Source organism: Simochromis diagramma, unplaced genomic scaffold (genome assembly GCF_900408965.1).
Source record: "Simochromis diagramma unplaced genomic scaffold, fSimDia1.1 OVJJ01000293.1, whole genome shotgun sequence".
Classification (NCBI taxonomy): domain Eukaryota; kingdom Metazoa; phylum Chordata; class Actinopteri; order Cichliformes; family Cichlidae; genus Simochromis; species Simochromis diagramma.
The window spans coordinates 24793404-24806465 of NW_024386801.1; the positions used below are offsets into that span (position 1 = coordinate 24793404).

Consider the following 13062-nt stretch of genomic DNA (forward strand, 5'->3'; position numbering starts at 1 on the left):
TTGATTAACTACAATAAAGAGGCTGACGTGACATGCCTACAGCAAACAGAGTTTATTGAAACAGGAACTGAAGGAGTCACTGAGTGGCTGAAGGAGAAATTCTGACAGACTACTCCTTGGTTGTGACTGCAGTGTTTGTCAAAAACAATTCTCTAACTATCACGTTTGGCTGGAGCTGGAAACCATAGTCCTTCAATGAATTTGGCTTAGTTTCTGTTCCATTCTTCTCCATTTGCTACAGGTTCTCCAGCTCACAGCAGATCACCAGATAAGAACAAGGTCTACCGTCACCTGCTGCAGTGTATGATGGAGACGTTAGAGTTTGACAACGAAACACGTGTTTCTGGAGAGGAAAAGGACCTGAACAACAAAACTTTGTCAGCCTGCCAAAAGAAAAAACACAAAAGGGAAAGGCCATGTCTAGCTCGCTAATGGCAACGCAACATTCAAAATAAGGACAAGGAGATTTTCAGTCATAAACAGAGTGAATGTTGTTCTCTCAGATGAAATTGTTAAAATGTAAAGTTTATGTGAGGAAAACACTTGACTGAGTGAAAGAACTACACCCAGCTAAAATAACTTAAAGATTTAGCCTAAAAGGAAGTTGGCCAACTCCCAAAAATACATTAATAATAATTATTGAAACATTTTTGTTTAACAAATTATATTTTTGACAAATAAGAAGACACAGGCTCACTGTGCACTATAAAAAGACAGATCATTTTATCTGTCTACAAAACGTCCATTCTGAGCCTGAAAAATGACTTTCATCATATTAGCAATTTTGTTGACAGTTCTGTAAGAGTTTCTTCAAAGAACCAGCTCTGTCTCTTTCCATCTGCCTCTGAGCTTGATACTCAACTTTTTGATAACAGTTTTCATGTTAGACCTAGCAAGTCGTACTAACCTGACAGTCAAGTAGTCATTTCTGTTCTACGTCTTTGATGTATAAAAGAAATGACCAGGATTCACATTTTGTCTTGTAATTACTAAATTAACGCTTATGATGCAACTGCTCCGATTTAATACACTCTCTATCATTGTTATTTTTGCTGTGGATTGTGTGAAACTAATATAGACTATCCAAGCACCTAAACAATGGAATCCAAAATGTAGTAAAATAAACACTATATAGATATATAAATAACATAAATATCTTATTTTAATTACTGGCATATAGATGAGAGAAAATGAGAGACAGAGACTGTTGGGTGAACTCCATTCACTCCTATCAGCAGAGAGAGAGTGGCACACTGCGCTCTAAAATCATGAAATTATCTCACTAAACACCACCTCTGCTTTCATCGAGGAAATAAAACACGGATAAATTTTCAGTTCTGACTTAGTTTTCTAGTATTTTTCTACTTTCAACAGAAAATGTTATTTGCTGCGTCAAGTGACGTCATACACTGCGTTACTCACACACACCATAAAGACTATATTCATACTGTAAAAACAAAAGCTAGAAAAACACAACCATTACAGATGATGTATTTCTTAACAATTTTCATGACAGATGAATTTTTTGTTTTCCTTTTTATTCTCGCTGACGCTTCCGTTGTGAATATCCCAAAAACAACAGGAGGCTCGCATGGTTAGAGTTTGCTCAGCAGAGGATGAGGATTGGTCAAAAAACATAACACATGTTAACTTACAAAAAAGGAAAGCACATAGCATTTTCATTTAAATATATATTATTTTAATAATTCAAAATAAAAGCTAATGCTATGCCAGCTTCTAGCTTTGCTTGACAGTGTGTAGAACAAGCCTGATGACATACACCCCCAAAAACTTAAAAGTCAACCAAAAACAGCTGGAAGCCTGTGTGGTTATCACAGTAAACTTGGCTGTCTTTTCTAAGAATGTTTTACTTTATAAATTGATTTACTGTGACCAACACGAATATTAACAGATGGAGTGTTTTGCTGAAGCACACTGATCAGCACAATCACAGGATGCGGTCTTTGTGTGGGGATTTCTCCAAAACATGTTGATCACAGTTTTTGACAGTCTGGTATAGTAAGTAGCTCATTTGTAATTGTGCTGGGCTTGCCTGTGTCATTGTTTCACAGAATAGCATTATCAAGATGTAGGGATACCCAAATTGGCCAAAGGTGTCGTGGTGGAGATGAGTTCGAAGCCTCGATACAATTCTGGCACAAACATGCTTCAGTGATTCACAAAGCCTTGCTTTGCCCATCACTAGACCTTGTTGACAAACCCACAAGGTCATAAAAACAGACAACAACATGGACGTCTGTAGGACTACTCGCGCTGATGAAATTCATGCGACTCGGACCAGAGTAGCCTCTAGCTGACTCAGATGCAGAAAGTATTATTCTTGTTTGAAACAACAAAGAAGCCAACTTTATAACCACTCAGCTTGATCTTTGACATTGTTATGTAAATAAATATAATTTCTCCCATTTCCAGATTAATGTTCTGTCATTTAACTAGACTTATCTTGTATTATTAAATTATCTATAACATAATAAATGCTGATTGGAGAGGCTCTTTGTGAATTGTAAAGGACCCAAAACACTAGATTCACAACTGCTCTTGGTACAAGATCCTGATCCACTTAATGAGTTTGTCATCAGAAAATTTATTGATTTACTGAACCAGATGTTGGCTTCCTTTGTCTAAACAGTGTGGAAAGATCCTCCACACTGTTTGCTTTTCACACTGCTGCAACATGTATTTATGCCCACCATTAAGGTGCAGGAAGCCGCTACTGAACATCAGGTGTAACCACTCACGTATGGTTATCCATACATTGTGAGATGAGCCATAACCCTATCCCTAACCTTAACCAATAATCAGTAAAAAGAAAAATGTGCTTATGTTTAAATAAACATTATTTGCTTAGCTTTTGTCGTCTGTGCAATGAACTGACGACTCCTACATATGTGGTAGAATTTTTCGACAATGTGCATGCATGCGAATTAAGGCAATGTATGATACACTCAGATGTGTATGCTGAAATGTCAAAACATTGGGCTGCACTCCAGCTCTTCACAAATACATTCATGTGATTCTGATGTGGACAAACAGAAGGAAACTATTCACATAATCAGCTGAATCGTCAAGGACCGTGTTCAGGGCATCCTGCAATCCAATCTAGAGCTGTGTGTTTGGCTAAAATGATTTGAGCTGGCTACTAGCTCCTTGAATGTGTCATACTCTTAGTACAATCAACCTAGTTACACTAGTACATCCTAGTGGTAGTGTGCCAATTCATAGTTTGCAAACCGGTCGCAACCAATAGCAAAGACCAACCGAGAACACCAGCGTGCTGTGTGAGAAACATGCAGGAAAGTGTGCACCAGTGTACAGAGCCCCCACGGAGATCTAGTATAAGTCAACCAACAAGTCCCACATTCTCTAATGTTGTAAAGGCACTAACAGAGCGAGGCCCATAACATCACAGAAGCTAAAATAGATTTCTTATCCTAATTTTAATTTATTTTTAATGAAAAAAAAAAAAAAGAAATACAAAACAATAGTTTGATATAGTTGAATAGTTATTCAATACTAAAAATATCTAAATGTGTTAAATATTGATACCAACAGTGTCATCTTGGCCTCTTCGAGCTTACGGAGAACTTCATCACTCCTTCCCTCACTAACAGCTGAAGTTCATCGTCATCACACTGAACAACATTTTTGGAGAATTTTCAAGAGATGTGTAAAGCTCTCGTTTGAACAACATTAAAGTCTTAAACAGGTATCATGGACGTCAACATTGGTCATTCAACTATTAACAATTATCTGAGTGCCACATTAGTCGTCTTTTGTTATTAGCATAGTTGCCATCATGTGGTGTTTCTTCAGATTTCAATCATTCAGTCCAATAAAGGACACCAAATAAGAGTTAACAGCTGAATAAGCTGTTTGGCATTGACAGAGAAGGCAAATCTTTCCTGGAGGCAACTTACTCAGCTCTGCTGCTCAATCCACAAAAAGTCATTTTCCTTACAAATGTAGAACCATTTAAGTGGAACTAAACAGGCTTACCAACAGTGTAAGATGTATATGCATTTGTAACAATGTTACAAAAAAGAAATAGACAACCAAACAGATTTCCTTAAATTCTGTGCTGTAAAGCAGATATATTACGAATGGGTTCATAAATCTGCCTAAACAGAAAAAATATCTCTTGCAACCACAGATTTTAATGAGCTGCAACTCGTAAAACAACATTTTTGTAAAAAAAAAACCAAAAAAAAACAAACAAGTTTTTGTTTAAGCATATACTCTCTCTTGTGTCTCTCTTTTCTCTTTTTTGTGAGTTTATGACTTGCAGACTAGCAGGTTGCTTCTCCCCTGCAGATGCGTCAACTCCTGCCACAAAATGATGAGAAATGAACTGATTATCTGCTGAAAACGACTTGTGAAATATTCCAAGTTGTGTGGCACTGTATGCTTTCAGGGTATGACCGTGTAATCGTGATCTTGTTAGACTTGTAATACCGGTTAACACAACTAATCTCCCCGAGCGTAGCAATACCTGAAGCCGCTGCTCAGAGCAGATGCGGTGAGAGGAAAGGAGAACCACGACGGAGGACGGCGTTAACCCGAACGGTGAAACTGGAGGTCCGGTAAAAGTTCGTAAAACATCCTCCGTACGGTCATGTTTGCTCCCCTGATGCCAAGAGAACTTTCCCAAGCTCCGGTCTGGGAACGCTGCTACGAAAACCCTGTAACATTCTGCGAACCTTCACAGGATGTCCCGTCGTTTCTGGGGACATCCTATATTTGGTTAAAATTGACGAAGATTAAATATAAACCGAATTGACCGGTTGGTTCTAGTGATCACAAAAACGATGCAGTTTTCTCGTTTGTGTTGACTTTTTAGACTGGTAAGACCAATTGCTTCCAGTTAACACATTTCCAGTGGTAGACAGTGGTTTTTGCATAGCAGACACACAACAGGTGTGCAGCAATAACTCACCTTCTGCTGCCGACGGGACATGTCGGTGGGCTGCTTGGCGTTGAACGGGTAGGCTATGCACCGGAGGACGAACACATAAATCTGCAGTTTTATTTTCCTCTCCTCTTCCTCCTTCTGAATGGACTCACGTTTCCTCTTTTCCTGTTCTTCATCTGTAGCGCTGTTCACTTTCGTACTTTTGCCGGCGAGGCTTCCAGGTGTCGCGGAGCGCAGCTGCTGGCTGCCCGGGGGTCCCGTTTCCCGTTTCTCTGCAGAGGAAGAAGCGTCCGGTTTCCTCTGAGGCTCTAAGTCGGACTCCCCACCAGTGTCTTCGCTAGAAGACGAATCTAACATAGTGCACTGTGTCAAAATTCTGCTTCAGACTGAGAAAAAAGTCAGGAAACAATTTTTGAGCGTCTTTTTGTTTGTTTTAGTCGACGTGGCCTTGACGTCTGCGTAGGTTGCAGGCGGTGGCGCGCTCTGAACCACGACTTCAGTGGAATGTCAGGTTACTGCAGAAAGCAAAGGTAGGCGGGGTTTTCATTGTTAGGAGGTGGTCTCCGCGTGCACTTCGTTCCTTCACAGCTTTAAAGAATGCGTTGGCGCGTGCACAATGTGTTGTGCCCAAAACTAATTTCCAGTGTTTGTGTTTTTTATGTATTATATCTTTGCTTATGCTGATAGCCTTCAGTCAACAGGATTTAAGAAGGGGCTGTGTGTAAAATAAAGAAATGATCTGTTTTGCAAGTTTGCAAGTCTTTATGGCTCTGTGTTATTGTACATACTGTGTTCTACATTATAATCAATTCAGTCCTTTTAGGCTGCTTAAAATATCTCTATATAACTGTTATATTTATTGCAGCTTCTGCTTCCCTCTCGACCTGATCTATCTTGAAAAAGTGAAATGTGTATTTTTGATTATTGTTTTGAGTGTCATTTGTCAACATGGTGATATAAATTTATGATCATTGTTGCAATAGGGGTGGTTTCATCTTACTTACTTTTTCAAACTGACCAAAGGACTTCATCAACTGGTATCAGCGCCGATTCCGGGTTAACACAAAATCAAGAACTGGTGGTGGATTTTTAGAAAGACAAACATACTGGGAATGGGCATTGGCAAAACGGACTCATATAAGCACCTGACCAATAAACTGGATTGGACTAACAATTCAAAGGCCATCTAAAACAAAAGTACAGGGCAGGCTGTATCTGCTAATGAGACTCTCAGATCTTTTAGAGTAAAGACATGTATAGATACACATACATACACATCATATATATATATTGGAGGTATACCAAGAGCTAAGAGAAGGGCTCAAGAAGATGTGGAGGGTGAAGATAACAGTGGTCCCAGTTGGAGGACTAGATGAGGTGACTCCCAAGTTAGGTGAGTGGCTCCAGCAGATCCCAGGAACAACATTGGAGCTCTCTGTCCAGAAGAGGGTAGTCCTAAGAACAGCTTAGATACTGTGGTACACTGACACCTCTACAGGAAAACATGTCTATTAATCATGGTGTTAGGGGGAGCACCCTCTCTCTCTCTGCCCTCCCCTTCTATCCAGTCTTTAAGTCTGACGTTATTAGCCGTTTCTTGGTCCAAACTTCGCTCCAGGTCCCAAAATCAAACGAACTCTGCTGTATCACTAAGAGTTACAAACTGTCTAAATTCTTTCATCTTTAATAAAATGATCAGCATTGCTGCTTTACCAGGTGTAACAATTAAGTTTAACATCCAGGCATCCATGAAAACAGAATTTATGAAATTTAATGGAGTTAGAAGTTAGTAGGAAGTTAGCTCGCTAGTTTCCACCTAAACATGATATAGCATGTTCTGACTGAGAGATCACAGCTGTTAGTATAATATAAACAGTGCTAACTTTTTTCCACTCGACAGAAGTTAACGCAAGAATTCCCAATGGTTAGGGACAAATGCAATTGCATGGCAGGATGCTGTGAATGGACCAAACTTCAGTCGGAAGAACAACTGAGATAATCCATCCACAATATGAGGTTAGTCATTAATATACTGCTGCATGGGCTGAGCTGTAGCTATATTGTAAGGTTTTAAAAACTGAGCTTTAAAATGAATAGTGATTATAAAAATAAATATATATATATATGTATATTAAAAAAAAAAAAAACCACCCAGCACGCCCCTGCGGGCGGTTTATCCTTCAAGCTCGGGTCCTCTACCAGAGGCCTGGGAGCTTGAGGGTCCTGCGCAGTATCTTAGCTGTTCCCAGGACTGCGCTCTTCTGGACAGAGATCTCCGATGTTATTCCCGGGATCTGCTGGAGCCACTCGCCTAGCTTGGGAGTCACCGCACCTAGTGCTCCGATTACCACGGGGACCACCGTTACCTTCACCCTCCACATCCTCTCGAGCTCTTCTCTGAGCCCTTGGTATTTCTCCAGCTTCTCGTGTTCCTTCTTCCTGATATTGCTGTCATCTGGAACCGCTACATCGATCACTACGGCCGTCTTCTTCTGTTTGTCTACCACCACTATGTCCGGTTGGTTAGCCACCACCATTTTGTCCGTCTGTATCTGGAAGTCCCACAGGATCTTAGCTCGGTCATTCTCCACCACCCTTGGAGGCATCTCCCATTTTGACCTCGGGACTTCCAGGTTATACTCGGCACAGATGTTCCTGTACACTATGCCGGCCACTTGGTTATGGCGTTCCATGTATGCCTTGCCTGCTAGCATCTTGCACCCTGCTGTTATGTGCTGGATTGTCTCTGGGGCATCTTTACACAGCCTGCACCTGGGGTCTTGCCTGGTGTGATAGACCCCAGCCTCTATGGATCTTGTACTCAGAGCTTGTTCTTGTGCTGCCATGATTAGTGCCTCTGTGCTGTCTTTCAGTCCAGCTTTGTCCAGCCACTGGTAGGATTTCTGGATATCAGCCACCTCCTCTATCTGCCGGTGGTACATACCGTGCAGGGCCCTGTCATTCCATGATGGTTCCTCGTCTCCCTCCTCTTTCTTGGGTTTCTGCTGCCTGAGGTATTCACTGAGCACTCGGTCAGTTGGGGCCATCTTCCCAATGTATTCTTGGATGTTCGTTGTCTCATCCTGGACTGTGGTGCTGACACTCACCAGGGTGTAACCCTAACCCCTAACCCCCTTCCTTCCGCTTAGCGTACAGCCTCAGGGTGCTGGACTTGGGGTGAAACCCTCCATGCATGGTAAGGAGCTTTCTTGTCTTTATGTCAGTGGCTTCTATCTCCTCCTTTGGCCAGCCTATTACCCCAGGGTACCTGATCACGGGCAGGGCGTACGTTACTTGCTACTACGCAAGTAACCCCGGCGGAAGGGGCTACATGAATAGGATGAGGGACCTATGGATATATATATATATATATATATATATATATATATATATATATATATATATATATACATACATATATATATATAAAGAACAAGGCATTAAAACACAAAACACAACAGTTGTATTAAAAACACAACAGCCTTAATAGATGCAGATTAGTTTGGACCTGGAAGCAGGATTCATACCTCATGACTTAACGACCGGATACGGCTGACTGGAGGATAAGAGATGGTTGTCATGGTGAACTACAGGAGGCCTTATTACAGGGAGATGTCCAGAAGGCGTAAGATGACCCAAGAGATGGACCCACGCCAAATAAGGGGGATCAAGTTTAAACTGCAGTCTTTTTCCAACCTTTTAACCAATCATTAATATTTTGTTCGTCACATAGGAAAAATGTTTACTGCCTGGATGTGGTGCTGTTTTGTTCATTTGGTTTGCACAATGGAGGAAGAGCCATGGCGCCATTATTAATTAGAATCTTCAACTGCTTAATAAATTGAGGAAAATAAATACTTTGAGTTTCTTCATCTTCTCTCATAAATTGAACCTGACAGTATGCAGTGAAGAAGTAAAAATATTAGCAAGATAATCGACCTACGTGGGAGTAGCTCTTCTGCACCGTGTTGGCACAAGCATTTGAAGATAACAGTGGATGAATTATATCCTTAAACTTAGTTACGGCACTTTCAAAAAGACATCTGTTGTGATGAAATCTATTCCCCACTGCTGTGTAATCCATTATTGTAAAGGCTAAGCAAGGATAAGCATCAGGTTTTCAGATGAATTAAGAATTTGTCTACGTCTTTAGGTCACAGTTATGAGCTAAAATTAATTTTATTAGGAAATGTGTCCAATTTTAGTGCAAAGTGTTTTATCTTTGCATTTCCATACTCTTGGCAGTGGAAAATCTTCACCAGCTGATGCTGTTAGTCCCAGAGGAGCTATGGAGAAAACAGAGTGTTAAAGCTGGAGTTGTTCCACTGATGATTATGTGGAATGTTAAGTGTTTGAACCATGAAGTGGTTGAGTACGGTGAACTGATTAAGATCCAAAGAGGAACACTGAGAGCGGACTTTGATGTGCTTCATGGAGTATTACAGCTCATTTCAATCCTTTATGCTTCAGCTGAAAATTTGTGCCAAAGCTTTATCTGTAACCTACAACTTAACCTGATGTGCAGGGTCAAGTGATGGGTTTATAAGGTAAAGGTATAATTACTGTCACCTTAAAGACCACTGGTACATAGTCCATTAAAAGAGATAAATCTGAAATTATGATCAATCTAAGCATTAATTAATGGTACAGCTTCTTTTAAGAGACTGAAGCAACCAGTGATTGAACCATTCTGATTAATAGATGCTCTACCTGCTGAGACATTTATGTTTTATTTGTGATAAATAACATAATCTTGTAATCTATCTTATCTGCATCACCAGGAGTGTAAACCAGACTTGGCTTCCCTCAATTGATATACCATATTTTCTAACAGGCTGCAGGTATAAAAATGATTACATCAATGATAATCTATATTGCACTTCATGTGTCACTCGAAAAAGAATTTGTGAAAATGAGGCTGGTCTGATATAGAACAGGTTACGTGTTCAAAATTAGTTGCTATAATTATCTAGATAAGACAATCCCCATTGTGATATTAAAAACTCTCACAGAGACCAGCAGTTGTTTCTGATGGCATGTGTGCTGTGGATAAACCTCTGGTCTGTGATGGCAAACTGAGTGGAGACCAGCAGCTGATGAGCTTCGGTGATTTATCATTGTAACAGGTGAGTTTTGTCTTGGTGAATATGGTTGATGTAGAGAAGGTGGAGTGTGAAAAAGTTATCAATAACCCCTTTAGTACAGGGTGGGCCATTTATATGGATACACCGTAATAACATGGGAATGGTTGGTGATATTAAAGTCCTGTTTGTGGCACATTAGTATATGTGAGGGGGCAAACTCCTCAAGATGGGTGGTGACCATGGTGGCCATTTAGAAGTCGGCCATCTTGGATACAACTTTTGTTTTTTCAATAGGAAGAGGGCCATGTGACACATCAAACTTATTGGTAATGTCACAAGAAAAACAATGGTGTGCTTGGTTTCAACGTAACTTTATTCTTTCATGAGTTATTTACAAGTTTCTCTTTGTTCACAGCCATTGACATGTCGAAGAGGTTAACACGTGAGGAGCGGATCGAAATTGTGTTGATAGCTGGTGACCACTTATAAAATGTGTTCAATGTGCTGCCCATTGTGTAGGATTGTCAATGCAACCCTCTTCTCCCACCCTCCACACACTGATAGCAACACCGCAGGAGAAATGCCAGCACAGGCATCCAGAATCCGTAGTTTCAGGTGCTGCACATCTCGTAGGGTGCATTGAAATCTGCTGCAATGACTCAGTTACTGCATTCACCAGATATCAACACAATTTTGATTCGCTCCTCACGTGTTAACCTCTTTGACATGTCAATGGCTGTGAACAAAGAGAAGTTATGTTGAAACCAAACAACCTCAAGGCCACTGGATATTTGAAATTGCTACATGATGATGTGTTTCAATCTTTCCCTCGTTTTTCCAGCAAGATGGTGCACCACCACATTATGGGTGCCAGGTCCGAGCATTCCTAGATGAACAGTTTCCTGGAAAGTGGATTGGTCGTCGTGGGCCAGTTGAATGGCCCCCAAGGTCTCCCGATCTGACCCCCTTAGAGTTTTATCTTTGGGGTCATCTGAAGGCAATTGTCCATGGTGTGAAGATACAAGATGTGCAGCACCTGAAACTACGGATACTGGATGCCTGTGCTGGCATTTCTCCTGCGGTGTTGCTATCAGTGTGTGAAGAGTGGGAGAAGAGGGTTGCATTGACAGTCCAACACAATGGGCAGCACATTGAACACATTTTATGTGTATATGTGAGGGGGCAAACTCCTCAAGATGTTTGAGGAGTTTGCCCCCTCACATATACTAATGTGCCACAAACAGGACTTTAATATCACCAACCATTCCCATGTTATTACGGTGTATCCATATAAATGGCCCACCCGGTACATCAGCAAGAAAAACTGTGAGGATGATGAAGAAGGGACGGCAGCTCTGTCAACATGACAACAGTTTTTTTTTTTCAGTGATATGGGGCCACTGTAAACATATGATTTATATATATTAAGCTTGACATTAAACAGAATTCAAATTATTTCAAATGAACTCAAAGTATGAAGCAGTAATATTATCCCATTTAATACTGATTGGGAACATTTTTCTGTAGAACAATTATTTTCACTTTATGCACAATTTTCCAATAATGCCTCGTCCCTGTACCAAAGTTGCCATGTCCCAGTGGCCCCCAGGATTACAGGCCTGTCATCCTGTCATCATTACATCATGAAGACCCTGGAAAGACTCATCCTGGACTAGCTCCGACCCATAGTAAGACCACATCAGGATCCCCTTCAATTTGCTTACCAGCCCCATCTAGGAACTAAGGACGCCATCATCTACCTGCTCAATCGTGTCTACACCCATCTGGACCAGTTGGCGAGCACTGTTAGGGTCATGTTTTTTGACTTTTCCAGTGCATTCAACACCATCAGGCCGACCCTCCTGGGTGATAAGCTGGGTGAGTCCTTTGTCACGTGGTGCGAGCAGAATTATCTGCAGCTCAACGTGGCAAAGACCAAGGAATTGATTGTGGATTGTAGGAAGACCAGGAAAACCTTGACCCCATTTCAATATTTAGTATTTATAATCCTCCACAACGTGGACATTGTGGAGGATTATAAATACCCTGGAGTACACATAGACAATAAACTGGACTGGGTTAAAAACACTACTGCACTTTACAGGAAGGGCCAGAGTCCACTCTATTTTCTGAGGTGGCTGAGGTCCTTCAACATCTGTCGGACAATGCTCAGGATTTTCCATGAGTCTGTTGTGGTCAGTGCTGTCCTCTATGCTGTTGCATGCTGGGGAAGCAGGTTAAGGGTTGCTGATGCCAACAGACTCAATAAACTGATCCGCAAGGCCAGTAACGTTTTGGGGATGGAGCTGGATTCTCTTAAGGTGGTGTCAGAGAGGCAAATGTTGTCCAAGATAACACAAAGTTGGACAATACGTCCCACCCACTGCATAACATGCTGACTAGCCACAGGAGCACGTTCAGTGAGAGACTGAGATTACCAAAAAGCACCACTGAACGACAAAGGAAATCCTTCCTGCCTGTGGCCATCTCCCTGTACAACACAATCTAATACTCCGTAAACACTGCTATAGTTACATCTTTTTGCACACGCTCTTTCTTACTTATTAATGTTGCTGTCTATGGCAGATGTGGTTATATTTATTCATAACCACATCTGCCAACCCTGGATAATTATTATTTGGTGATTTGTATATATTGTATATATTGTGGTATTCCTTATATCTTAACATATTGTATTGCTAATAGTCTAGTCTGTTTTTGTTTTTGTTTCTATTAGTGTTACTGTACTGGAGCAACCGTAACCCACATAATTTCCCTAGGGATTAATAAAGTATTCTGATTCTGATTCTGATGTCTACTGAGGTATTTCCATAATGTTTCATTGCTTCCTTTTTTATAGGAATGTTTTCTTCGAACACTAAATAATTTCTGGAAATACATAATAGATATTCATTGATGATTCTTAGATGACGGCCTTTAGTTTTCCTACAATATGTTGCTGGCCTCTTCTGGGCAAAATGATAAACTGCAGCCATGATATTTACACAAACAGCTTTATTTCAAGCATTTTCTGTATTTATCTATATC

General features: G+C 40.8%; 1 protein-coding gene across 7 annotated transcripts in view; it reads right to left on the reverse strand.

Moving 5' to 3' along the window:
• The window catches only part of cadps2 (Ca++-dependent secretion activator 2), a 173881-nt gene extending 168430 nt beyond the window's left edge, over positions 1–5451 (reverse strand). For 5 of the 7 annotated variants that reach the window (XR_005695094.1, XR_005695091.1, XR_005695092.1 and 2 more), the window contains exon 1: positions 4955–5449. Coding sequence is in view for 4 of the 7 variants with exons in the window: in XM_040026724.1 (XP_039882658.1) it covers positions 4955–5287 (333 nt within the window). In the remaining 3 variants the exon portion in view is untranslated. Of the gene's footprint in view, positions 1–4954 lie in introns of all 7 variants that reach the window. The other 2 variants (XM_040026725.1, XM_040026723.1) reach the window with 2 other exon arrangements.
• Between the last annotated feature and the right edge of the window lie 7611 nt (positions 5452–13062).